This window comes from Cervus elaphus, chromosome 22 (genome assembly GCF_910594005.1).
Source record: "Cervus elaphus chromosome 22, mCerEla1.1, whole genome shotgun sequence".
Lineage (NCBI taxonomy): Eukaryota > Metazoa > Chordata > Mammalia > Artiodactyla > Cervidae > Cervus > Cervus elaphus.
In genome coordinates this window covers 52505754-52533597 of record NC_057836.1, presented here as the reverse complement: position 1 = coordinate 52533597, position 27844 = coordinate 52505754, and the positions used below count along the sequence as shown (strand labels likewise).

At 44.9% G+C, this 27844-nt stretch overlaps 1 protein-coding gene across 1 annotated transcript in view; it reads right to left on the bottom strand.

Moving 5' to 3' along the window:
- Positions 1 to 1839: 1839 nt before the first annotated feature.
- Positions 1840 to 27844, bottom strand: part of PAH (phenylalanine hydroxylase) — a 78542-nt gene continuing 52537 nt past the window's right edge. Inside the window, exons 6-13 of the mRNA XM_043882169.1 lie at positions 20184 to 20380; positions 16725 to 16860; positions 15592 to 15661; positions 11984 to 12040; positions 8643 to 8738; positions 7990 to 8123; positions 4536 to 4651; positions 1840 to 2452 (exon numbers count right to left, since the gene is read on the bottom strand). Coding sequence (XP_043738104.1) covers positions 2409 to 2452; positions 4536 to 4651; positions 7990 to 8123; positions 8643 to 8738; positions 11984 to 12040; positions 15592 to 15661; positions 16725 to 16860; positions 20184 to 20380 — 850 coding nt within the window. The 3' untranslated portion in view covers positions 1840 to 2408. The remainder of the gene's footprint in view (positions 2453 to 4535; positions 4652 to 7989; positions 8124 to 8642; positions 8739 to 11983; positions 12041 to 15591; positions 15662 to 16724; positions 16861 to 20183; positions 20381 to 27844) is intronic.

The following is a 27844-nucleotide window of genomic DNA, read 5'->3' as shown; positions in this document are numbered from 1 at the left end:
AAAATAAAATATCCAGTATAAGATACTTTATAATATCTCAGTACCAAAATCAAGAAACGTTCTAACTTACATTTAATGTGAAGTAAAGAAACAGTTTGGAAAAGGAAAAGGCAACCCACTCCAGTATTCTTGCCTGGAAAATCCCATGAACAGAGTAACCTGGTGGGCTGTAGCCCTTGGGGCTGCAAGGAGCTAGACACGACTTAGCAACCGAGCAGAGCAAAAAAAGTAGTTATCAAAATAGTTCCTTTGCAGGGTACTCGAACCCTAGATGAACACCAGAGAAAAAGTCCACTTCCAGTTTTAGAATCAGAGCTTGTCAAGGAGTTCTGCTAAGGCATGAGGAAACAGAGAAAAGAAAATCCCCCTTCAAAGCAATGAAACCTCAGACACATTCAGACCAAATTGTTCTTTCCACCCATCTGGCATATTTGGGTGGGTATTATTACAACCTATTAGTAGATTAGCGACAGCTGTTTAAAGACACATGTTAGCATTTGAATTATATTTCAAGGCCGGAAGGGATCTTGATTCATCCAGTTTAACTCCTCATTGTCAGAGTAAACCCAAGGTCCAAAGAGGAGAAGTGACTTATGCAAGGTGACATCATTAGCAAGAGGCAGAACTGACCACCAGAAATCAGGGCTTCTCAAACTTGAGGTACCCAGTAGATGTGGCTGGGCATAAGAGAATAACTGGAGTGCTTAAAAACACAGGTATCTGTGTCCCATCCCCAGATATTCTATTTGGGTAAAGACCTTAATGCCGGGGAAAAGTGAGGGAAGGAGAAGGGGGGTGCAGAGGATGAGATGGTTGAATGGTTTCACTGACTCTCAATGGACATGAGTTTGAGCAAACTCAGGGAGATGGTGAAGGACAGGGTAGCCTGGCGTGTTTCAGTCCATGGGGTTGCAAAGAGTCAGGTGCAACTGAACAACAAGGCTGGGATTGGGCCTTGGATTTACTGTTGATAACAATACAACTGGTCTGAGAATCACACTTGCAGAAGTATTACAAAAATCATTGACAATTTAACTATTTCCATGATAAAATGATAAAGTGGTGTGAGAATTTCAAAGCAAAGCTTTCAAGACACTGCTTTTCCCCCACTGTTTCTTATATTTGTATAGTCACGTAAAACGCACAACCAACAAAAGTCAAAATCTGTCAACTGCCCAGACTTGACTAAGATTATCACAGTGATCCCCTGCAATGGGTGGGAAATCTGAAACTCTGATCATTCTTTCATGTTACAAGTTTATCCAGCTAATATATTTCTAAAGCAATGAAAGGATTATTTCATTCCAAGAAACTACAAAATTGAGAAACTGCTAACGTTTTTTTTTTTTAATGTATTTAAAATTCTTACATTTGTTGAAGATTTGCTGTTTAATAAATGTATTCCCTTATTCATTCAATGAATATTTACTGAAAATCTACCATCTGGGATTTTAATTAACATCTATTGCATCTTAAAGGGGCTTCTCAGGCGGTGCTAGTGGTAAAGAACCCACCTGCCAATAGAGGAAACTTAAGAGACTTGGATTCTATCCCTGGATTAGGAAGATCCCCTGGAGGAAGAAGTGGCAACCCTCTCCAGTATTCTTGCCTGAAGAAACCCATGAACAGAGGAACCTGGGGGGCTACAGTCCATGTGGTTGCAAAAAGTCAGCCATGACTGAAGTGACTTGGCATGTACGCACTGCACCTTAAATGTCTTCAAAATGTCCCCCAAAACAGACTTGACAATTGATTGGAAAATGATACTGCGAGTTGAATCAGATGGAGAGTTCTACCACCTTCCATACCAGTGTTTATGATGATAATAAAACACAAAAATATTTTGATATTACATTATGAACTTTAATATTTGTATTGATTTTAATAGGCTTCTGAATTAAAGAAAATCTACATAGGCAAAATAACAAAGCAGTAAGTAGAATCATAGTTCCCTGAAACAGAAAATGCCTTTTGTAGGCTAAAATTTATATTAAATCCAGAAATTCAATTCTGATAGGCTTGTGTTTCACAGTGAGGGATATATATCCCTTTAGGAATTCTCTACAGCAAATAACGAAAGTATTTAGGAAGGTTGAATAAAGCAGGTCCCAAATTTTCATTAACTTTGATGAAATGTGACAGGTTACTGATTTTTTAATTCAATTCAGAGTATGAGATTATCATCTCTAAATCACAGATGACCCCAAAAGATCCACCATTATGCTTTGGGGTATTATTAATATGCTGTCATTTCAGATGATTTTATTTGTTGACCCGCCATCTTGCTCTCAAAAGGATTTAAGGCTTCATTTTGAATTAAGGCTTGTTTTTTACACTTTTTAAGATGAAATGAAAGAAGTAGTTGGATTTCCATCGAGAGATTCTCAGTTTAGGCTCTGTCTGTGACTTCACTTTAATTTCTGGAGGGCACTGCAAAGGATTTCAACTTCACCTACAAAGAAAAACAAAGGAGCCACTCATATGTGAACAAACACCCTTCAAGGGTCTGCAGTGTGTAAAAGGCTAGGGAATCAGTGGGGTGTGTGGATACACTAGGTACTACCCCAACCTTCAAGGAGCTGATAGCTTAGTTAGGGTGATAAAATCTGAGCCATTACAGATGATTCCAAGTTGTAGGAAGTGCTAAAGAGCTATTAATGTAATTAAGCTTCCTCTTTCCATTGTCTGTTTCTCAGGGAAGGAGGTAATAGTTTTCTCCCCAGGGAAATCACTAGCTTTTCTGTTTCCTTTTCACACGACCATCCACAGATGTTCGCAAAGAGCTAAGCCACAGGACCTAAAAGTAGGGTTCACATTGCCCCCCACCCCTACTCCATGTCAGAATTCCCTGGGGCTTCATTACAAATACAAGTCCCTGACTCATATCACACATACAGGGAATTTAGTCTGGGAGTACAACTCAGGACTATCCATTTCTAACTAGCTCTCCAAGTGATTCTGAGGCACACGAGGTTTGAGAAGGCATGGTCTAAGCAGAGAACTCAGCCTAGATTGCCAGACCACCAGACTAAGTAAGGTATGATGGAGTCACTTTCATTCATGCCAGATTCTCACACGCCAAAGGGCCACAAGGACACAGACTCTTCATAGAGGTGGAAGGGGACTTGGAGACAGACCAGCCTTATTGCTGCCTAGATCCTGAGGACAGTATAGAGATGATGGGGCCTTATATAAGGTCACAAAACTCTAAGGACCCTCCAGTTCCTAAATCTGTTAGTCAGTGATTTTTAGAAACCTCTTATAAATAATAGTCTTTGAAATTATTTTCACTTTCTCAGGGGAAATGAGAGAGAGAAAACGGCTATGGCCTAACCCTTCTCTCTCACACCCCAGCCTCCAGAGCCCATGGCTGGCCTCTTCCGAGAACAGATTATTCCAGCTGAGTGTTCAAGATGGCATCTATGGGAGGGAATCAGCCTTGGACTTTATCACAATGGCTCATTATGGGAGGGAGGCCATACCTGATGGGAACGAGTATAGTGGGCTAGTTCTGCATATTAGCAGTGGCCTCAGGCAACATCACAGGGGTAGAGAGGGATACACCAAGTCCACCAGCCCTTCTGGCCTTTCTTAGCACATTTTTACAGACAGAAACTCCCCACCCCTTGGACTAGAACTTCTCCCTTTAAAGCTTGATCCTTGGGTGGTTTTGTCCATTCATTCAATAGCTCTTGAGTACCTAATATGATTTTTAGGAATATGGCTAACTGCTGGGGATTTGACAGCAAACCTGACATGGCCCTCTGCTCAAGTCTAGTTGGGGAGACAGACAAGTAAACAATTATAAAATAAAAATAAAATAAAAAACCTATGATAAGTGCTCTGAGAGAGGGATCTATGGGAAGGCCAAGACCTAGGAGGGACACCCAAACCAGACTTACCCTAAGAAGAGATATGTATGAACAACTGAAAGATGAACTGGGATGGGGTCCCTAAATGGGAGTGGTAAAGAGAGTATTTTAAACAAAAACTGTATGGGCAAAGGCCAGGGGAATGCATGGGAACTAAGAGCTGGCCAGTGTTGCTCGAGGGGAATTTGAAGGCTAGAAAGAATTGGGAGATGAACATAAGAGCACAATAACTTTTTAAGAACAACTATTATAAAATTCTTGCTGTCCAGAAAAAATAAAAGGTCAATGGATGAACTACTCTGTGGTTGATAAAGTAGATAAAATCTATCCTTGGGAGCTGGTATTCCAGGCAGAGTAAGGTCCGGTGGACACTTAGAGGGGAAGGGGTGAAAATGCAAAGAGAAAGGGGAACGTGGCAGCAACAAGCCAGGGTGGAAAGGTGGTGGTCATAGGAGGTGGGGTGGGATCCAGGAAGGTCAAAGCAGAGAGGACACTCAAGGCAATTCTGGCTTTTTACTGCTAAGTTTTTCTCTCTCAATAAGTCAGTGGCTTCCCTGGAAATGTTTTTCTTAAACATTTAATACATCTCTTACTGTTCCTCTGATGAAGGTAAGAAAACACAATCCTCTGTGAGAATGGCCTCGGAGGGTGTACGTTACTTACTACTGATGGAGTCAGCCAAAATCTTAAGTTGCTGGGTGTTGTCCAAGACCTCAATCCGTTGAGTGTATGGGTCGTAACGAACTGAGAAGGGTCGTGGGATTGTGGCAGCAAAGTTCCTGAAACCAAAATCATAGGTCTGAGTGAAGGCTACCATTTGGGGAAAAGTAATTTAAAAAGATTTTTCAGTGGCATTCACTTGGTTATTAGTAGCATTGAAACCTCACCAGGGGCTTTAGTACTGGGCTGAGAAGTGAAATGGAGTTTTAGGTCCTCTTTGGGAAGCCTTTGTATGTGGTAGGTGTGTCTGTGTATATACAAACACACTTAGGCACATGCCTCCAAAATGTCAGAAGTAGCTTACAATAAAAGCACAGTATACAATAAGGCCAAATTCTTATCATTAAATAAAATAAAAGGAGTAAGTAAAATCTAGCCAAAGAATGTTATAGAAGGGAAAAAAACCTCTGAGATGCTTGATCATCAATGCAAAGCAGGAAAACATGGTTCTCAAAGTTGAAGACAACACTATGAATGAAACTTAACATGGATTGAGGGCCTCCTATGTTTGAGAACTAGAGCAAGTTTCAACTGTTTTATCCTCTTAACAACTATTATCTATTAACTAACTATTAACTATTTAATAAACTAGTCTTCATAAAAACCTTAAGAGGAAGGTACCATTTTACTATTCCCATTTTATGATGAGGAAACTGAAGCTTGAGGAAGCTAAATAACTACTAAGGCCATGCTGGCAACACATTGTAAAGAAGGGAAAGAATACAGGTAGTCTGAATCTGGCCTGGGCCCCTCACTTCCCTGTCTGCCTGGTGCATCACTCCTGGGCCTGGGAGGAATCTTTTATTAGTGACTGGGGATGCATGAAGAGTAAGTGGTTAAGTATCCTGCCCCATCTGTTCTTTGGAAAAAGCCTTCAGTCCAGCTGGTGACGTGAACCAAGCAGTAGACACCTGTGACTCTGCCTGCTCTTCCCCTCGTCCCTCATTCCAGGGTGCAGCCTGTTTTTTCTTTGGGGACTTGACCTCCCCCACTGGAGGTATATGAGTTGGGCTGTCAGTCTGAGGCCCACTCAGCGCTTCTCAGGTCAAGCAGCGGGTGTGTGAACAAACTCAGCCCTGTCTCTGCTAGAGCTTGAATACTGAAACTGAAAATGGTTGGCATTGGTTTCTTTTAGTTGGGATGCACTGAGGGTATCCCAGAGGTGCTCAGATCCCTTCCTTTTTTGAATTCTCTTTCGTTCTGTGAGCCAGCTCTCAGCAGATGAGAGCTTTTGTGTCTCCTCTGGGCTCTAGACACTAGCAGTGAGTGAGTGCGTACTCAGCCATGTCTGACTGTCTGTGACCCCATGGACTATATAGCTCACCAGACTCCTTGGTCCATGGGATTTTCCAGGCAAGAATACTGGAGTGGGTTGCCATTTCCTCCTCCAGGGGGTCTCCCTGACCCAGGGAATGGACCCGCGTCTCCTGCATTGCAGGCAGGTTCTTTACCACAAGTCATCAGGGGAAGCAGACACTAGCAGAGCAGGTGGGATTTCAAAGAGAGGCCCATGTCCTGGCAAGGTCTTCCCTGTTGGCCTGGGGCTGATCACTCCCTGAGTGAGAGAGTCATCTCCAGAAGGGCCTGTCCATGTGGGAATCTCAGTGCAACTCAGCAGTTAAGAGTACCAGCTCTGAGTTCCACTGCCTGAGTCCAAACCCTGGGCCGGCCACTTACTAGCTGTGTGACGCTGAGGGAGTTACTTACCCTTCAATGTTTCTGCACCCCTATCTGCAATTTGTGTTCTAAATGAATTAGTATCTGAAAAGCACTGAGAACAATGCTTGGTACAAAATAGCTACTAGGCATCTTGAAAAGTGAAAGTGTTAGTTGCTCACATGTGTCCAGCTCTTTGTGACACCATGGCATGTAGCCTGCCAGGCTCCTCAGTCCATGGGGCTCTCCTGGCAAGAATACTGGAGTGGGTAGCCATTCCCTTCTCCAGGGGATCTTCCCGACCCCAGGGGTCGAACCCATGTCTCGTACATTGCAGGTGGATTCTTCACTGTCTGAGCCACCTTACCCGTAACTATAATTACCTTGGTGGAATAATGCATGAACTCATGAAAATCCATAACCCTAAAGGAGTTCCAGGAATGGCAGAGTGGAACCTTTAGGGCTACAGAAAGCCTAGGTTCTCAGTAAGGGTGAAAATTTAGGAGAAAAATGGCAAAGAATGGCAGGAAGGACCTAAGGGCCCTGGAGAAAAGAGTGAAGGGAGTCATTTGGGGTCAAAGAAAGTGCATTTGTGGGCTACCATTTTACTGTTGGTTACCTAAGCCCGGTGCATTCAAAGCTGACATGCCCAGCTTCAGGGATCCCAGGAGCCTGTAAGACTTACATTTATTACACATCACTGCTAAGATACAACAAAAGAAGTGGTAAAAATGGTATCATGGCTGCCCTGTATAAGTAGACACTCTGTCCAGCCTACCACCTGCTGGGAGCAGTGTGGCTCTGGCAGGTTGATGGCAGGGCCATCTTCTAGGGGAGCTGAGAGTCTCAGAGTCCTGGTACCGCTCCACCAGCCTGGTGCTGAATTGCCTCTGAGATTGGCACATTTGCCAGTTACTCACTGATTCAGAGGATGAGATGGTTGGATGGCATCACGACCCAATGGACATGAGTGTGAGCAAACTCCAGGAGACAGTGAAGGACAAGCAAGTCTGGTGTGCTGCAGTCCATGGAGTCGCAAAGAGCCTGACATGACTTAGCAACTGAACAACAGCAATACTGAGTGCTTGCTAGGTGTCCGGCACTGTTCTTGAAGTCGGGGGAAAGAGCAGAAAGGACAAAATCCCCTATCCTCAGGGACCTTAAATCACACAAGATTTTAGACATTAATAAGTGCTAAGGAGAAAAGTAAATCACAGAGCCAGTAAGGAGTACTGGGGAGTGGGGGTGGGGCGACAGGGCTGGGTAGTGATTTTAAGCAAGCTGTTTAGAGAAAGACACACAAAAACAGTTAAATGCGGGTAAAGGCTGAAGAGAGGGGAGGGAGGGAGTTTGCAAGTATGTAGGAGAATAAAGTGGCAAAGGACTCCCTTGGGTGAGAAGACGTCTAGTGCTGTTTGATGGGGGACCTCTGCGGCCGCTCTGAACACAGGAGAGTTCAGGGGTGGGCCTGATGGCCGCACTGAGCAAGGATAAGGTGGTAGGCCTGTCTGCAGGGGTCATCATGTTCGGCTAATAAGCTATGAAACGGGGTCCTGCAAAGGAAGGCACTTCTCTCAACAGGGAGTGGAAAGAGACAGGGTGGGGAGAGAAGACTGTCTGACGCACGCCGCTGCTGTAGGCACTGAAATCCATTCTCCTGCCCAACCTCCCACAGACCGGCAGCACCAGGTCGAGTCAGGAGGTCCCAAGGGCTGCTGGCCCAGCTTGGTTACCATCTCACCTCACTTTCTCCTTGGCATCATTAAAACTCTCAGCCACATAATAAAGAGGCTGGAACTCTGTGATCGTATACTCCTGGACAGCGGTCTTCTCCAGTTCCAGAGGAAGGAGCTTCGGCTTGCCTGATAGGCAATACTGTGGGTCCCAAATGGAAAGTCGTCATGGTTAAGTCAGCGCTGCTGGTCCCTGCCGCATCCCCTAGGCTATTTGTGCATCCCTTCCCACCTTATCCTGATTCCTGCCATACCCTAGTCCCAATGCAGGTGAACTAAATTATTTTGCACATACTGGAGAGCAATCAGGATCAAAAGGAATATTTTACCCCAACCATTTTCAGGTAAGGTGATCAACAGATGGTGTGGGAGCAGCCACATTTTCTGGTATGTGTTTGCCTATGTCCCAATGCATAGTTCAACCCTAGATTCAGGAGGCCCCTCTGGTCTGGAGACCTGTGTATCTGCAGTTCAATTTCAATCTCTAAAACCCACAGTCACAACCAAATCACAGCTGGTAAGAGGTCAATCACTTGAGGAGAAACCCTGAGGTTTAGTTTCAAAGTGGATATAAGAGGGTTTCGACAGTACAAAGGGAAAATGAATGGTCTGCTGTACCTACCACTCTCAAATCCATCCATGGTTCCTGTTCGGTTCATACCTGTAATTCACCAAAGGATGACAGGAGCCCAGCACCATATGCCTTTATGGAGTCTCCTTGCTTGCAGAGCCCGAACTCCACAGTAAACCAGTAAATCTGAAATGGAAAGTCAAGTTGAAAGCGTACACAAGGAAGCAGCAGGTGACCCAGGGCCAGAGACAAGGTGCCCAGGTGGGAGTTTGTGCAGGTCTGTTTTCTGAATCAGCCTGACCTGGGGTCGTGGTTTTCTGTGCTATGTCTTAGCCTATCCAGTTACCTGTTGAATTAAGAGTTGGCTGAATGCAAGATGCTAAAGCTGAAACTCTAATACTTTGGCCACCTGATGTGAAGAACTGACTCCTTGGAAAAGACCTTGAGGCTGAGAAAGATTGAAGGCAGGAGGAGAAGGGGATGACAGAGATGACTGGATGGCACCACCGACTCAATGGACATGAGTTTGAGCAGGCTCTAGGAGTTGGTGATGACAGGGAAGCCAGCGTGCTGCAGTCCATGGGGTCACAAAGAATCGGACATGACTTAGAGATTGAACTGCTGCTGCTGCTGCTAAGTCACTTCAATCGTGTCCGACTCTGTACAACCCCATAGATGGCAGCCCACCAGGCTCCCCCGTCCCTGGGATTCTCCAGGCAAGAACACTGGAGTGGGTTACCATTTCCTTCTCCAATGCATGAAAGTGAAAAGTGAAAGTGAAGTCGCTCAGTCGTGTCTGACACTTAGTGACCTCATGGACTGCAGCCTACCAGGCTCCTCCGTCCATGGGATTTTCCAGGCAAGAGTACCAGAGTGGGGTGCCACTGCCTTCTCCAAGCGATTGAACTGAACTGAACTGACTGCAAGAAGTGATGGGAAGTGGTGGGAGAGTATTAAGGAAGCCCCCAAAGGGTATCCCCAACAAGCCACTCTCTATGACAGGAACTCTTCCACCCTCTCCTCTTTCTTCTCTGTGGCATCAGCTAGAGGGAGCTGCTCCCCCAAGTTGGCTGGAGTTACCAGACAATCCCATCAGGCTCAGTGGGAGGTAGGGAATCGGGTCATGATAGAATCAGTGAGGGAGTATCCTGTTATCTGTGTGACTGAACCACACCAACTCCATTTTGTCAGCTCCATGTAAGCCTGAAGTCCTAACCCCATCCTTTTCTGCAAGGTTGAGCTTCAGTCTATTCACAAGGAATGCACCAGGTAAGTTCCTCATCAACTTTTACCCTTCTTATCCAATATAAAATCTTCATCTGACATATAAACACTTTTGCTGAGGCAGACGGATAATGCCTCACAAGAAATAATGGTCATGAGGCCTTCCAGGGGGAGGGAAAAAACCCCTAACTCCTGACAGTGTGAACCTGCTTCTCCCTTAGTAATCAGATTCTATCCTTAGCTTTGACCCCTTTAGTTAATTAACTAATCAATTTTAATTTGGCTGCACTGGATCTTAGTAGTGTTGGCCCCTTTAATCCCCCTGTACCCTTTTCATGGCATAGAGTGTGGTTGCCAAAGCCTCTGGCTGCTGTCTACCCGCCCTTTGCTGTGTGTCAGTTACCCACAGTAAACTTCATCACTGCATTTTATTGAGCTATCTCCTTCCTTATTTGGCCTCAAAGTTCCTTCTCGGTTCTCAGATTATTATTCAATATCCCCAGCATGCAACAATCCGTGTTAAATCCCTGTCAGTCACCGCACTCAGCCTCCCAAATAACCAAGTCTTTTCCTTTCAATAGCTTCCAGTGCAACATGGCCCAGATAAATGGCTTGGGAAATAAGGTTCTAGAATCGATTCCTGGGTCAGGAACATCTGCTGGAGAAGGGATAGGCTACCCACTCCAGGATTCTCAGGCTTCCCTTGTGGCTCAGCTGGTAAAAAATCCACCTGCCATGTGGGAGACCTGGGTTTGATCCCTGTTGGGAAGATCCCTTGGAGAAGGGAAAGGCTACCCACTCCAGTATTCTGACCTGGAGAATTGCAGGGACTGTATAGTCTATGGGATCGCAAACAGTTGGACACAACTGAGCGACTTTCACTTTCTTTCCTACTAAATAGGGCCAAGAGAAAGCCAAGGCCCAGGGTTTCTAGGTAAGTCTATTTATTGTACTAGAGAACGTGAAACCTGGGAAGGCTGCCAGAACTGAGTCAGTCTGAGCTCCTCACATATGGATGAGACGTCTTTAGCCCAGAGAGGTGAAGTTACAAACATACAGTGACACAGCGTCTCAAGGCAGAGCAAGGGCCCCAAGACTATTCCCAGATCAGTATATCAATAATAAGATTGTTTTTGAGAAGCTAGGTTGGTGATGAATATTTTTATCACAATTACAGCAGGTAACTTAATGCTGTGTATTTCAGTTTATTTTTTTTCTCACAACTGAGAAATTCTATCAAGTTCTGCAGTTTCTTTGAAAGTCACTTTTTGTATCAGCACAGCATCTGGCTTTTAAAAACTCACATCCACACAAGTTTAACTCTTTTGATCCTCAAGATCCTCATGATGTACTTTTGAGATGGAAACGGTATAAACAATTGTATCCATTTTTAGAGATGAGGGTGCAAAAGCCACTTGCCCGGGGTCTCAGAGCAGCTGGGCAGTGAGAAAGGATCTGGGAGGTTTCAACCTTCTCATAAATTCACAAACTTCTAAACTGATATATCATAATGACAGGGAAGCCTGGAGTGCTGCAGTCCATGGGGTCGCTAAGAGTCAGACACGACTGAGCAACTGAACTGAACTGAACTGAATGATATGTGTGCATTAATTTGAAGTCCCTAATTCCACCATAAAGTTTTATTTCCTATCTTCCAAGCTGAGCACATTATAAAAAATGTGGCTTAGAGGTTAGGAGTGCGTCGGTCAAGTTGGAAGGGGGTCTACAGGAAGGAGGCCCTGCCGTGAAGTTGCTCATCCACGGTGTCTACGGATGAGAGTCGTCACCCCCTGCGGAAGAGAGTGTTTGGTTAGAAGGCAGAGCCCAGTTCCCACTTTTACCTGGGATCTGAGAAAGGATAGATCCTCATGCTGGCCCCAGCATCAGGTAGAAAGTAAATATTTTCCTCTTCAAAGATGTGAATCTAGACTACTTCCCACCCACTCAAGGGGGTTCCCAACGACTATCATTACAGCCTGTTGGTGCTTTCAAGACATACTGTTTAAAGTTACATGGAAACATCTGTGTGTAGTTGATTTCAAAATCAAACCACCAAGAAGAAGTCAATATGTGAAATGTCACTTGTGCAAAAGTAAGCAAGGCATTCTGATTTATTTTTTCTTTTCAAATGATCTGGCTTTCAGGAAAACAGCAGTTTCAAAGACCCGAGACATTCCCAGCAGCCAGCAGGGAGAGAGGGTACTTACTGTCGCGAGTTTCTCAATGTACTCGTCAGGGGCACCCAGGGAGGCGAGGCCGATTTCCTGCAATGGCAGAGAAACAGGCACTGACATGGCTGGGGTCTGCTGACCTTCAGCCTTGACCCTCAGATCCCACCTCGTATTTGACCACAGGAAGGGGATGAGTGGCTAGATACCTTCAGAAGGGACCAGGTACACTCTAACTGTTCCGTCAAGGCTTCCCTGACCACACTTCACAGAGTCACAGATCTCGAGAATGGAGGAAGCCTAGTCCTCTATTCACTTTACAAAAGAGAACACCGAGGCACAGAGGAAAGAGATGACCTGCTCACGGTCACATGGTAGGTTGTGTCTAACGTTTCAAGTTCTGATTATCCTTCCACAGTTCAAGCGGAATATTCCTGGTGCACTAGATGAGACTTCACCAAGCCCCCTGAAGACACCATAGGAGACTTGCTGTGAAGTTCCTGACATCTGTCCTGGTATGTGCCACAGCTGGAGAGTCTGAGATGTCACGGGCCACCTCTCATCACAGCTCCCAACTCAGAAGCCTCTAGTGGTCTCTGTCTCTTTTACAACATTTGCTCCAGCCTGATTTGCAGCAGACAGAGCACATATATAAATATATGTGTGTGTGTGTGTGTGTGTGGGTGTGGGTGTGTGTGTATATATATATATATATATATATATATATATATATATATATATATATTTCTTTCCTACTAATATGCATTCATTCATTCCAAAAATATTTACTGAATGCCTTCTATGTGACAGGCAATGTATGAAATTGATAAAGATCCCTGACCTTTACATTTAAGTGGATAGACAGTAAATAACAAGCATATACATAGGTATGTTAAAGGTGATAAGTTCTTCGGAAAGAAGAAACAAAAGGAGAAAGGGACAAGGGGGATCCAGAGTGCCAGAGAAGCAGGGGTGGGGTCGGGGGCTTTGATTGCCCTTTCCTTCATCTTTTTTTTTTTTTTTTTTGGCTGTATTGGGTCCACTTATAGGCTCAGTAGGTGCGGCATGCAGGCTCTCTAGTTCAGGCATGAGGGATTAGTTGCCCTGTAGCATATGGCATCTTAGTTCCCCAACCAGGGATAGAATTGAAGCTTCAAATGCCTGCATTGGAAGGCAGAGTCTTAACCTCTGCACCATAAGAGAAGTCCTGAGACTGTGATTTTAAATAAGGCCCCAGAATGATTTTAACAAATCGCTGTGTTGCTATTGTTCAATCTCGAAGTCATGTCTGACTCTTTGCAACCCCATGGACCGAGGCATGCCAGGCTTCCCTGTGCTTCACTCAATTTGCTCAAACTCATGTCCATTGAATCGGTGATGCCATCCAACCATCTCTGTCTCTGTCACTTCCTTTTCCTCCTGCCCTTGATATTTCCCAGCATCAGGGTCTCTTCTAATGAGTCAGCTCATCACATGAGGTGGCCAAAGTACTGGAGCTTCAGCCTTAGCCTCAGTCCTTCCAATGAACATTCAGGGTTGATTTCTTTTAGGATTGACTGGTTTGATCTCCCTGTAGTCCAAGGGACTCTCAAGAGTCTTCTCCAGCACCACAAATTTGAAAGCATCATTGGAAAGGTGATATTTGAGCAAAGACTTGATGGAAGTAAGGCTGTTATTGGCTCTGCTGATAGCTGAGGAAAGAGCATTGTACAGGCCAAATGCACAGCCCATGAAAAATCTCTTTAAGGAGAGGCAATGTCCTCCTCCAGGGGATCTTCCCAACTCAGAGGCTGAACCCACGTCTCTTGTGTCTCTTAAACTGGCAGGCGGGTTCTTTACCACTTGCACCACCTGGGAAGCCCAAGTCTAACAGAAGTCATCATCAATAAATGCAAGGTTGAAAGGGTTCCCTGTTCTCACAGCCACTATTCTTTGTGAGCCCAGATCTTGCCTAAAACAAGGAACCCAAAGTGCTTCACCCCACTCCATCCTGCACTCTAGTGGGAAACTAATCCTGCTTTTAGATCAAAAAAGAATATGCTCAGGGAACTCAGAATAACTCCCTGCTTTGAAACTGTCCAGGTCAAAATTGGAACCAGAAACACTGATGAGCCAGAGGCTCCTGACTGCTGACTCAGGTAACTTCCAACCCCTCTGTGGGTCTCCCCAAAATGGAAATGGCTTAAGGAGGATGGCCATTTAGCCTCTGACTGGGAAGTAAAACTTTTAGTAATGAGACTAAAAACTTCCAATCTTGGTTTGAAAGCAATCTATGACATCTTGGCAGCAGGAACCACACTTCTGAAAGTCAGCTACTCCTGTGGTGAGACTTCCACAGCAAAGGTTCGCCTAATTTCTAAACACTCCCACTTCTAAAAGTCCAACAATCTCTGGACTTCACAATTCCTCCAAGCCCACATAAGGTGGCTCACTGGTAAAGAATCTGCCTGCCAATTCAGGAGGCACAGGAGACAGAGGTTCAATCCCCTGGTTTGTTAGATCCCCTGGGGGAGGAAATGGCAACCCACTCCAGTATTCCTGCCTGGAGAATCCCATGGACAGAGGAGCCTGGTGGGCTACAGTCCACGGGGTCGCAAAGAGTCAGACACGACTGAGCATCTAACACACATAAAAGCAGTTGTTTTCTTTGTTTAGAGAGGCTGTGTCTAACGAGTACAGTTTTTCCTTGTTTAGTAAGCAGTTAATTTTGCTTCCGGTTTGTTTCAGCTACCATGTGGCAGCCTCTCCATTCAAGAGTAGAAATACTTCTTTCTTTCTGGCTGAAGGAAGATGCTTAAGTGATTCACATACAATCCCATTACTGTGAAATTCATGCTTGGCCCAGCATTTGCTCATAGATCATTCCATTTGATCGTTATTCTTCCTTGTGAGGAAGGAGACGATCAGGAAGGGCTCTTTATTGATCCACATCTGTGGTGACTGAGACTCAGGGTTGCCTGGCAACTTGCCCTGGGCCACACAGCACTACCTTTGCACTCTCCACCATCCCAGTTGCCCAACCTTGGTTTGGGCTGCCTCTCAGTGCCAGAAGAGATTTTGTAGGATTCTTTCATTCATCCAAAAAGCATTTTTGAGCCTGCTTACCACTGTAATAGATGAATCAAAGCTTAGCCTGCTGCCTTGACGATGGTGAGAAGGCAACTGGCTCTTTATTTTTTGCCGTGAGTCAGGCTATTGGCACTAGAGTCTTGGCAAATGCCATCTTACATACTTAAAGCATATACAAACATGATTGCCTGATAAGGTAGAAAGTGGCAAAGACCCAAAATGTGAGGGGAAAGATGCCACTAGAACTTGGAAGAAGGCAAGGTTACTTCTTCATGGGGATCTGGGAGGTTTTCACAGATGAAAAGGCTCTTAAACTACATCCAGTAGGACAGTTGAAATTAGCTAAGTCAGTAACACACAATTCCTAGGATGACCAAATCACCAGCTCCATGCTGTGGTCCCTGGAATTGGTAATTAGCCAGCCCCATGGGACCACATTCCCACCTGTGATGGGGTCACAGAACTATATCTGGATTCCATCCTCACAGAGGACATGAGGGCCCCTCCATGGGTTCAATTTATCTGAGCAATCCAGGTCTCACCCTGTAACTAGAAGGCGAGAGAAATTAATTGCTCACCTGGGAAAACTGGGCAAAGCTGCGATCCGAAAACAAAGGTACATGTCCCAAGAGCTCATGGCATATGTCACTGAAAAACAAAAAGCACAGAGCTTGGAGGGGAGGAGGGTTATAAGCCATGCAGGACTCAGTCTTTCTACACGAGCAATGGGCAGAAAGCAACAAGCAACTCATTCAGTCTTATAACCTCATTCCTAAGAATAAGGGGTATGTAAGGCTTGGTATCAGCTGAGACAAGATACAAGAGAGAAAGAAGAAGGGAAAAGAAATGTAAGGGACAGGACAGAGCACAGTGGCCAGGGGATTTTGAGTGCATGCCCAGTGGGAAGCAGAACAAAAGAGCCAGGACTCCTATGGGCAGCCATACACCTGAATGACCTGCGGATCACAAACAACTTCCCACCCCGAGTCTTCTCCTTGGGACTGACATCCCTGTACAGATACAATATGCTCAATTACTCTCCATGGGAACTAAATAACAATAATAGTAGCTCCTCTCTTATCCTGGAGGGGGCTGACATTGGTTACAGAAGAAAACTTACATTTGCTTAACACTCTAGGTGTCAGGTTTACTAGGAATAGGTCTTTTCTGATTTCTAGTAATGAATTTTGCAGGCTGGGAAAGATCATTTGGGGTATCCTGCTGACTGTTCACATAAACTACTTCAGTTCTAGCTGACTAAGGATATGGCTACATGCAAAAATAAGCAGCATAGTGGCCAGACATTCTGTATCTTCAGCTGAGACCCAAGCTAGGCAAAGAGAGATGAGAATCATCTAGATGTGATACAGGAATTAGGAAGTGTTGAGACAGCCTGGGTGTCACTTGTTCCTATTCCAGTTTGGCATTTCTAGCTCTGACTTTTCTACAATCTCTTTGGAATTTGAATGTGAACTCTCATTCTCTCATCTGAACCTTTGATTCAGAAGATGCCTAAATCTCCAATCAGTACAGTCTATTTGGATGAGGGAAATCCCCAGAAGAGATGATATTCCCTTGTTGCACTATCATCAAACAACGCAGGCAATGAGTCCTGTGGACCAGCCCACAGTGGGTCCCAGCCTTGTTCCGGGAGCCGGGTGAGATGGAACTCATTGTGGCTGGAAGCTGATAGCAAAAGGACAGTACTCACGGTTCTGGTGTATACATGGGCTTAGACCCATGTCTGATGTACTGAGTGCAGTGGAAGACTCGGAAAGCCAGGCCGCCCAAGAAATCCCGAGAAGAAAGCAGGCCAGCCACTGGTCGGAGGCGGAAACCAGTGCAACCTGGGAAGCAAAGGAGAAAGAAAACTCAGAGCCCGTCACAGGGACCTGGAGGGGCCTGAAGACGGCTGGGGAGGAAAGCAGTACATTCAACCGTCCAAGAGCCCGGACGCTGACGCCCAGCAGACCTGACTTCAAATCTATGCCCTAAGTACTTTCTAGCTGGGTGATCTGGGTCAGGTAACTTCACCTCTCTGAGCCTCAGTTGTCTCATGTGCAAAATGTGGGGAGATATTTCTTAGGATTATTCTGAGAATCAGAAGAGCTAAGAAGTATAACAGACTTAGAGCCTGGCACATGGAAACTTCCAATCAATTGAAACTTTCATTATTGTTCGTTAGGGTGGAACATTTATTCCTCACTTCTCAGGTTTCTAGAGTAGCAGGGAATTTTCATTCCACTTCCCAGGAGGGAAGAATATGAAAGGAGCACTTCTAGCTTTTCTGCAGTGCTTTCCATATAGCACATATAGGTCCACCCCATGAGGAACAGTGACTTCTCTGACTGAGGATTTGAGAAGAGGAAATGAATATTCTCAACTTAACCCTCTCTGCCCTTTCTCTCTTGACTGTCCACACAGGAACACATTCTGGTCTGCTCTTGGCCAGCCAATGGACTAGATACTGTGTCCGTGAATTAATTGGCAAGTTAGCTTACCTAATCCAGGGGTGAAACATTAAAAAGTCCATTTTGCCTACACATCTATACCACGTTCTTGAAGCAGCTTCTATCGGTAATAAAGCTGACATTTTGATCACCCATCCTCTGGCTCTTGTATCTGTGTCTCAGGCTCCCTAATTTCAGACTTGAAAGGAGAATGGTAACAACCATGATCATGATAGTAATAGTTAACACTGTATAATACCCACCATGTGTCAGACACAGGTTTAAGCAGTTTACATACATGAATTAATCCTCATGGTAACTCTAGGAGGTAGAGCTCTTATTCTCTGCACTTTACAGATGGGGGAGCTGAGAAGACGCAGTGATTAAAGCTCTGCCCAAGGGCATAGCTACCAGCACTCTGACTTCAGAGTTTGCTTCTATAATCGCTACTCGATGCTTCTCTTCTACTGCTCATGGGGTTCTCAAGGCAAGAATTCTGAAGTAGTTTGCCACTGTCTTCTCCAATGGGCATCTGGTCCCATCGCTTCATGGCAAATAGATGGCAACAATGGAAACAGTGAGAGACTATTTTCTTGGGCTCTAAAATCACTGCAGATGGTGACTGCAGCCATGAAGTTAAAAGACACTTGTTCCTTGGAAGAAAAGCTATGACCGACCTAGACAGCATAATAAAAAGCAGAGACATTACTTTGCCAACAAAGGCCTATCTAGTCAAAGTTATGATTTTTCCAGTAGTCGTGTATGGATGTGAGAGCTGGACTGTAAAGAAAGCTGAGTGCTGAAGAATTGATGCTTTTGAACTGTGGTGTTGGAGAAGACTCTTGAGAGTCCCTTGGACTGCAAGGAGATCCAACCAGTCCATCCTAAAGGAAATCAGGCCCAGATATTCATTGGAAGGACTGATGCTGAAGCTGAAACTCCAGTACTTTGGCCACCTGATGTGAAGAACTGACTCACTAGAAAAGACCCTGATGCTGGGAAAGATTGAAGGCGGGAGGAGAAGGGGACAACAGAGGATGAGATGGTTGGATGGCATCACCGAATCAATGGACAGGAGTTTCAGCAAACCCAGGAGGTGGTGATGGACAGGGAAGACTGGCGTGCTGCAGTCCATGGGGTCACAAAGAGTCAGACACGACTGAGCGACTGAATTGAACTGCAATTCTCTCCTAGGCACTGGCGCAGTATATAGTCCACTGGTTTCCCTGGTTGCTCAGATGGTAAAGAATTCACCTGCAGTGCTGAAGATCCAGGTTCAATCCCCGGGTCGGGAAGATCCCCTGGAGGACGGCATGGCAACCCATTCCAGTGTTCTTGCCTGGAGAATCCCATGGACAGAGGAGCCTGGCGGGCTATAGCCCATGGGGCTGCAAAAACTCAGACACAACTAGAACGACTTAGCACACACTTCTCTCCCACCCCTACCTGCCACCCCACCAATTGGTGGCACAGTGGTAAAGAATCCAGCTGCCAATGCAGGAGACATGGGTTCAATCCCTGGGTCAGGAAGATCCCCCGGAGGAGGAAATGGCAACCCACTCCAGTATTCTTGCTTGGAAAATTCCATGGACAGAGCAGCCTGGTGGGCTACAGTCTTTGGGGTTGCAAAAGAGTCAAACACGACTGAGCACGTGCGCACACACACACACACCTACTAGTATTACTATTGTATTCTTCTTGTTATTGGCCATAGCAACACAAGTAATTAGCCAAAGAATATCTTTAAGATTCCTTTGTCCCTTGGCTTCTGTGTCTTAGACCCTCAGGTTGAAGTCCATTTTGCTTGAGCCTGCTCCTCTCTTTATCTGAATAGTAAAGACCCTAAATAGAAGGGATTCAAAAGGTCATCCAACTCACTCCCCATCTAGTCCAGCTCCCACTTCCCTCCCTATCAGGAAGCTTCCCTGACTTCCTTCCCCAGAGCTGGCCACACCGTCTCTGCATAGCTCAGAGGCATAGAAAACTCTTCCTTCTACAACCCTGTGGTCTGACTCCCTAATTTCCCACATTTTACCTAGCACATGGTAGGTGTTTAACACGTGTTGACTGTCTATCTCGGTTTTGCTGAGTCAACAGCTCCTGGCAGAAAGGAAAATACTTTTCTCCCCTGAAATGATGGGCAGGTCAGTTCGATCACCTGTTTACCTACTCAGATTCCAGTGCAGCCCAAACTCAATGAGCACCTACTATACATGAGCGCTAAGTGTTCACGTTCAATATTTTATTTCATTCTCATAGTTTCCCTATGAGAAAGACTAAATGGTGGATGGTCTCCATTTGACAAATGACTAAACTCAGGAAGGTTCTCCCAACTAGAGAGGATCAAAACAAGATTCCAGAGACCAGATGCATAGACTTAGGGCTCAGATCTCTTGGCACAAATAGTGCATGTCTTACACAAATGCACACTGCAGCCAACTCATAATATAGCAGGAGCCGCGGGGAGAACCCTGACTAGGTACCTTGGGCTTTGAGTATTAAAAAATCCTTTCAGGGATATAGGCATGGCAAAATCCACACCAGATGCCTTTTCTTGGGTGACAGTGTTCTACTGGTGGGGCCTGGCGGAGAGGCAGAGCCCAGCAGTGAAATAATCATTTTCCTGGGATCAGCATGCACATACTCACACTTGCCTAAATTTCCTTCTCTGCCCCTTTCCATCCCCAGCCCCCGACCTTTTGACCCAGATATGCACTTACTCTGCAGAAACTGAGAAACCTCTTCGAGCTGGGGAATATTATCTTCGCGGAAGCCGCAATACTTTTCCAGAAGGGGGAAAATGTGGTTGTGCTCATAGCAAGCATGGGTCTTATACAAGGACTTCAGGGTCCTGAACACCGTCCCCCATGTTTTCTTTTCTTCGTCTGTGTATTCCACTTGAGGAATGGGCTGCCCGCTAGGAAACAGAGATGAAATATTTGTCAGCAGCAGGGCAGGTGCAGAGGAGAGGGTGAAGGAGCTTGGGCAGAGCTCCTTCTCTGGAGCTCTGAGTCCATGGGTCCAGAGTCTGTGAGCTGCCACCCCAGATGACAATGGATTTCCTATTTCATAAGTTATTTGAAAGAGGAAAATTCCACTTCTTGACATAGGAAACATTCACGTGACTTGGTTAAGCAAGGACAGAAGCTTGCAACCTTACCCACTGCACCAAGGATTTCTTCTCATTTTGGGAAACCACTGGGCTTTTCTGTTCTCCTATCTCCTACTCTTTACCCAGTGTGGAAATGCACTTACCTTCAGAAGCCTATAACATAAATGTGTAAAGTAGCAGGGATAGATAACAGGAGGGTGGGGGCTGAGACAAGTGAAGAATACACCCTCTTCTGAACAAACGCATCCAAGCTCAAGCAAAACAGTAATGTTTTGTATTGTCAACTAAAGCAACCATACCTGTGGGCTCAAGTGGATTTACTATATGCACCATGAGTTTGAGATCCCTTGTTGAGTGGGCATAAACTTGATGGATTTGGTATTTCTGCCCCCAGGATGCTATAAGGATATTTAAATGCATGCTAGGTATAAGATCTGCTTACCCAGCATCTGTTGCTATGATGAAACAAAACTATGGAGTACATATGTTGGACCTCATATCCTGAACCCGTGGGGCAGGGGAGAGCCCAGGCTTCTGGATTCCAATATACTCCCAGGTGACACTCTATTATCTGAGTTTCATTAGTTCAAAAGGTCCTTTTGAAAACCAGCTAAGAGTGAGCTGTGTTCTGAACAGCAAAAAACGAAAACCAAACAAAGCTTGACTTCAAAGACCCGTGACTGTTCTCTGGGCTGCCGGCCTGTTTCCTAACAGGGTACACAGTGTCTGGGACAAGGCAAGACTGTTTACCTTATAATTATGGATCATCTTCAGGCTCCAAACTAGGTCCCTCTTGCCCTTTCAGAGTTGTAGCTCTTCCAAAGACATTAAAACAAAGTCACTGTTATGTTTCATGGAGTGATGGGCAGCGGGTAGGGGGAAAAGACCAATTTTTGCTTAAGAATGAAAAGCCCAGAGGGTCTATAATGGCGTAGGAACTGTGAAAAGAACACCACGTAAGACCTGGCTATAGAGGCACCATTGTTTCAGGGTTAAGCGCTGATGAAGGGAAAGAATGGGCTTTGGAAAGGGACCGAGGTAAGTAGACAGCTTTGCTCTGCCACTGGCTGAGTGGCCTCAGGCAATTTAGTAAACCTCTTTGAGCCTCTACAGCCAGACATGGGCTAATAACAAGTAACTCTTTGAAGGGTATGGTGGAAAGGTAAGTGAAATGCTATGTATAAAGTACCTAACAGTCCCATTGGATAGTTGGAAATTATCAACATAACAGATTCTCATTTAGAAAGCAAAGTCTCTGCTATAACAACAACACATTCTCAAGAGATTGTAACATACTAGGCAATGAGATATCCCCTGGGTTGACATTTGCTGTTCCAGGGTTCCATACCCATTCCCATTCTTGCAGTAAAGCCCCCTTCTCCCCTCTCAGTCTGCAGGTTCAAGTAAGAGGAGACTCCACCCCTCCTACCTTCAGAGGTGGGCATGTGACCAGGCCTGGCCAATTAGAGTGTCTCATTTCCCTGGCCACAGCGATTGGCTGAGAGACGGGCCCATTTCCTGATAGAGTCAATGAGACTCAGTGAAAGAACTTTTGTTGATTCTGTTGAAAAGAGAGAACCTCTAGCCAGATTGTGGTGTCAGCCTAGAGGGGCTGGGTCCACTTCCGAGAGAGAAGAGGCCAGTGCCTCAGAGCAAGGTCACTACAGATGACACCAGAGTCAGGGGGAAGGAAGGAGAACGAGATGCAGAGTCCTAGATCCACCTCAACTATTCTCTTTACACTTTGCACTTAGAGGAGCCAATGAAACACCCCTTTTGTTTCAGTTCAGTTGTGGCTAAAAGATAAAAATTCTTACAGTCCCTTTAGCATATTCTTTGATAAAATTCTAAAGTCTAAGCCCCACCCCAGAAACATAATCAAACTACAGCAGCTGCCTTCTAAGTGGGTCTAGACACAACCCCCTAGCTCCATCTGTGACTTGGTACTTTGAATCTTTACTGTCATAGGATCTCCTAGGTTCATGCATTCATTCAACAAATATTTATTGAGCACCCATGATGTTCTGGGAATATTTATTGCTGTTTAATCACTAAATCATGTGACCTTGCTAGGCTCCTCTGTCCATCCATGGTCTACTTAGGAATTAAATTCTGCACATTTGCTTCCATCTTCTACTTCCACCAAGAGACCTAGGTTCCACAAGATCCTCAGTCTTTGAATATATCATTAATTATCTTATCAAACTATCATCTCATGAAGTAAAATAAACCAAGAATTTGAGGAAAATTATTAATTTGGCTTGAAATAAAAATTATCAATTGAGCTTGAAATAAGATTTCAGCCAATCGGGATCTCTTTTCAAAAAAAAAAAAAAAACATATTTTAAGGAGAAGATACTGATTTTGAATTATTGCACCAACCAAAGATGGCATTCAAGATAGTCCAGCACCTATAGTCCAGGAAAGTTATCAGCTTCCTCACTCAGTCTTACTTTACACCAAGTCCCCATACATGTAATCATTACCAAGGCAAATAATTTGGTGCCCCTAAACACAAGAGTAATTTGACAGTACCTCTTCAAACTGATGTTTTAAGACTTTTGGTAAATATTCTTAGGGAGGAGCTAGAGCATCACATGGTGGGTGGGCCAAGAAGAGGTTGCTGACAGGGTTTAGCTGCTTCCTGACTGCCTCCAGTAACTCAGTTCTGGACCCAAATATACATCTTAGAACAAAAGCCCTGTTTCTAACCACACCTGCCCTCCTGTTCACTTTCCTCATTCTCTTGGGCTGATAAACTCCTACTCCATCTTCTGTTCCCAGTCTAAATGTCACTTCCTCTAACCAATCCCCCCAGTCAGAATTAAAGTTCCCAATTATATGGCCTCGTGACACCGTGTTTTGACTTTGGTCATACTGATTGCATTTATTGTTCTTTTTGTCATTGTCTGTCTTTCTCAATCATTCCCAGAGGACATGGAGTTTGTTGGTCTTGCTCTTGGCATGTGTCCCGGAACAGAGTAAACACACTGGATCAACTGATCCCGTGAGTCTATGACTCAAGGGGCAGGATTTTGACCTCCATGTGGGAGGATGACTGGGAAGGTGTTACAGGCCAGAATGTGGGGCTGTTGGCATGGAGGCTGGCAGAACCCAAGGAAGAGGGTCAAAACTGGGTCTTGAAAGGCATGATGATTTCTGGGGTAGGAGGAGGAGGCCAGAGGAGACTGAGATGAAGCCTGAAAGAGGAAGGAGGGAAACCTGCAGAGAGTAGAACACAGTTTATTCTCCTTATTGACAGCAGTTCTGCTCCATCAAGACACCGTGAACTCTGAGTGAGTGAACACTGAACCGCTGCTCCTACGTGAAATGCAGGACCCAGATCACACTTTCAACTCATAATCCCAACCTTGTCTCGCGTGTGGCTTTGTTTAAAGACACCTTACTTAATGTATATGGTTGATTCATTCACACTGAACTCACAGCCAGCAGCACTACAGCCCAGGACTGAAGGAAGCATATCGAACACACATTTTCCCCATTAGGCATGTCAGAGCCATCCTGTACTCAAGACCACGAGACAGACTTTCAGCTCTATGCTGGAGGGCCATTTTAAACAACAAAATTACCAACCAAAAGAACAAAAAGTCAACAAACATGATTCTGAAGAGACCGCAAAAGAAACACATGTTTACAGTAGAAAAGCCGAAACAAGAAGGCAGTGTTGCCTTGTTTGACCTCAGTTGGAAACCGGTGCATCAGGAGACTCGCATTTTTCCTTGCTCTGCACATATCTGGAGATCAGAGTGGGAATGCCCTGAGTTTGCGGGGGTCTCAAATCAGTGTAAGCAAGTAACTTTCAAAGAATGAGAGTCAACTGTAACAGATGCTGAGATAAAAGACAAAAGCAAAGAAGGAAGGGATGGAAAACAGCATCAGAAGCTCAAAAGAGATGAGCGGAGATGAGGTCAGAAACAGGCTTTAAATTGGAGGACAAGTTCAGTCCCTAATGAGACACATGACCTTCAGTACATCACTTAACCATTTGGGGTTCATCTATACGAGGTGATTCCCTGGTAGCTCAGCTGGTAAAGAATCTGCCTGCAATGTGGGAGACTTGGGTTCGATCCCTGGGTTGGGAAGATCCCCTGGAGAAGGGAATGGAAAACCACTCCAGCATTCTTGCCTGGAGAATTCCATGAACAGAGGAGACTGGCAGGTTCATGGGGTCGCAAAGAGTTGGACACAGCTGAGCGACTTTCACTTCACTATTCAGTTCAGTCATTCAGTCATATCCAACTCTTTGCGACCCCATGGACTGGGGCATGCCAGACTTCCCTGGCCATCACCAACTCCTGGAGCTTGCTCAAACTCCTGTCCATCCTGTCAGTGATGCCATCCAGCCATCTCACCCTCTGTTGTCCCCTTCTCTTCCTGCCTTCAATCTTTCCCTGCATCAGGGTCTTTTCCAAAGTACTGGAGTTTCAGCTTCAGCATCAGTCCTTCCAATGACTATTCAGGACTGATTTCCTTTAGGATGGACTGGTTGTATCTCCTTGTTATCCAAGAGACTCTCACGAGTCTTTTCTAACACTACAGTTCAGAAGCATCAGTTCTTCAGTGCTCAGTATTCTTTACGGTCCAACTCTCACATCCATACTTGACTAATGGAAAAACCATAGCTTTGACTAGATGGACCTTTGTCAGTAAAGCAATCTCTCTATCTTTTAATATGTTTCTAGGTTTGTCATATCTTTTCTTACAAAGAGCAAGTGTCTTTTAATTTCACTTCACTACATGAGGTGAATTCACTACATGAAGTGAATTTCACTACACTAAATCCTAAAAGATGATGCTGTGAAAGTGCTGCACTCAATATGTCAGCAAATTTGGAAAACTCAGTAGTGGCCACAGGACTGGAAAAGGTCAGTTTTCATTCTAATCCCAAAGAATGCTCAAACTACCGCACAATTACACTCATCTCCCACGCTAGTAAAGTAATGCTCAAAATTCTCCAAACTAGGCTTCAGCAATACGTGAACCATGAACTTCCAGATGTTCAAGCTGGTTTTAGAAAAGGCAGAGGAACCAGAGATCAAATTGCCAACATCTGCTGGATCATCAAAAAAGCAAGAGAGTTCCAGAAAAACATCTATTTCTGCTTTATTGACTATGCCAAAGCCTTTGACTGTGTGGATCACAATAAATTGTGGAAACTTCTGAAAGAGATGGGAATACCAGACCACCTGACCTGCCTCTTGAGAAACCTGTATGCAGGTCAGGAAGCAACAGTTAGAACTGGACATGGAACAACAGACTGGTTCCAAATAGGAAAAGGAGTACATCAAGGCTGTATATCTTCACCCTGCTTATATAACTTGTATGCAGAGTACATCATGAGAAATGCTGGGCTGGAGGAAGCACAAGCTGGAATCAAGATTGCTGGGAGAAATAGCAATAACCTCAGATATGCAGATGACATCACCCTTATGGCAGAAAGTGAAGAAGAACTAAAGAGCCTCTTGACGAAAGTGAAAGAGGAGAGTGAAAAAGTTGGGTTAAAGCTCAACATTCAGAAAACTAAGATCATGGCATCTGGTCACATCACTTCATGGCAAACGGATGGGGAAACAGTGGAAACAGTGACTGACTTTATTTTTGGGGGGCTCCAAAATCACTGCAGATGATGACGGCAGCCATGAAATTAAAAGACGCTTACTCCTTGGAAGGAAAGTTATGACCACCTAGATAGCATATTAAAAAGCAGAGACATTACTTTGTCCACAAAGGTCCATCTAGTCAAGGTTATGGTTTTTCCAGTGGTCATGTATGGATGTGAGAGTTGGACTATAAAGAAAGCTGAGCACTGAAGAACTGATACTCTTGAACTGTGGTGTTGGAGAAGACTCTTGAGAGTCCCTTGGACTGCAAGGAGATCCAACCAGTCCATCCTAAAGGAGATCAGTCCTGGGTGTTCATTGGAAGGACTGATGTTGAAGCTGAAACTCCATTACTTTGGCCACCTCATGCGAAGAGCTGACTCATTTGAAAAGACCCTGATGCTAGGAAAGAGTGAGGGCAGGAAGAGAAGGGGATGACAGAGGATGAGATGGTTGGATGACATCACTGACTCAATGGACATGGGTTTGGGTAGACTCTGGGAGTTGGTGATGGACAGGGAGGCCTGGTGTGCTGCGGTTCATGGGTCACAAAGAGTTGGACACGACTAAGTGACTGAACTGAACTGAACTGAACATGAGGTGCAAAACTGCCTGAAAATATCTGGTGTGCCTTTGAGTACCAGCTATCTCTGGATGGTTTTCAGTAGCCAATTTAACTCATGACCATCCAGAATCATGAGGCATTCAACCAATTCCATACTTCTTCACCAGGTATAACATTTTTATGGAAAAGAGGTAGTTTGAGTTTCTCCCCCTCAAGTCCCAACAGCCAAGAAGAAGTGAATGCACCCCATAAGCAACTCTTGGGACATCTGGAGAAGCACAGTCTCGTGACTTGAAGAGTCCCCAGACACTCAAGGAAGTGGTTGAGAATGACTTTGTGGTTAAAAAAGCCTGAGTTCAAAACCAGTCTCTGCCACCTTCCAGTTCTATGACTTTGGCAAGTTATTTAGTGGGCTGTTCTAAAGCTTTAGTTTTTCCATCTGAAAAATGGGGAGTTATTATTAAGACTAAATGGAATTATGTATGTTAAGCATTTAACAAAGCCTCGGACATAGCAAAGAGATTAAACATGACCTATTATTATTGACTATCTGAAGAAGGGCTCTTGTCTGTACCTGATGTGCCCACCTGACCATGATGGGACAGGGGAGAGAGGTCACCACATTCTGTGATTCCTGCTCGCCACAAGCCAAAGTCCAGCTGGGTCTAGACATGACTAAGGTCAGCACTGTTCTGGATCCTTCTACTACCAGGACTCATTCAGATAAAGGAATTTTCTCATTTTCTCTGGAAGCCTTTCCCTTGTGAAGGTCGTTTTTATTCTGTGTACAGAGTGTGAGTGTCTCCTTTATCTCCCCCATATTCTAGAAAAGCTGTTAAAGTCCCATCACCTCAGTGTTCTAAAGCCTGTATGTTTCTTCTTGAGCACGCCTTTTCCCACACCCTTAACTCAGGAATGGAGCTCAGGTCCCCAAACACTAAGTTTCTCATGGGAGCATTTCTGTAGTTCCCAAGAACTCAAAATAGCAAAACAATTCTCTTCCCAAATAACATTTGATATTTGCATTTTCCTCTGGCTAAAATCTGGCGGAATCCCAGAGAGAAAAAAATAAACTCATTCTAA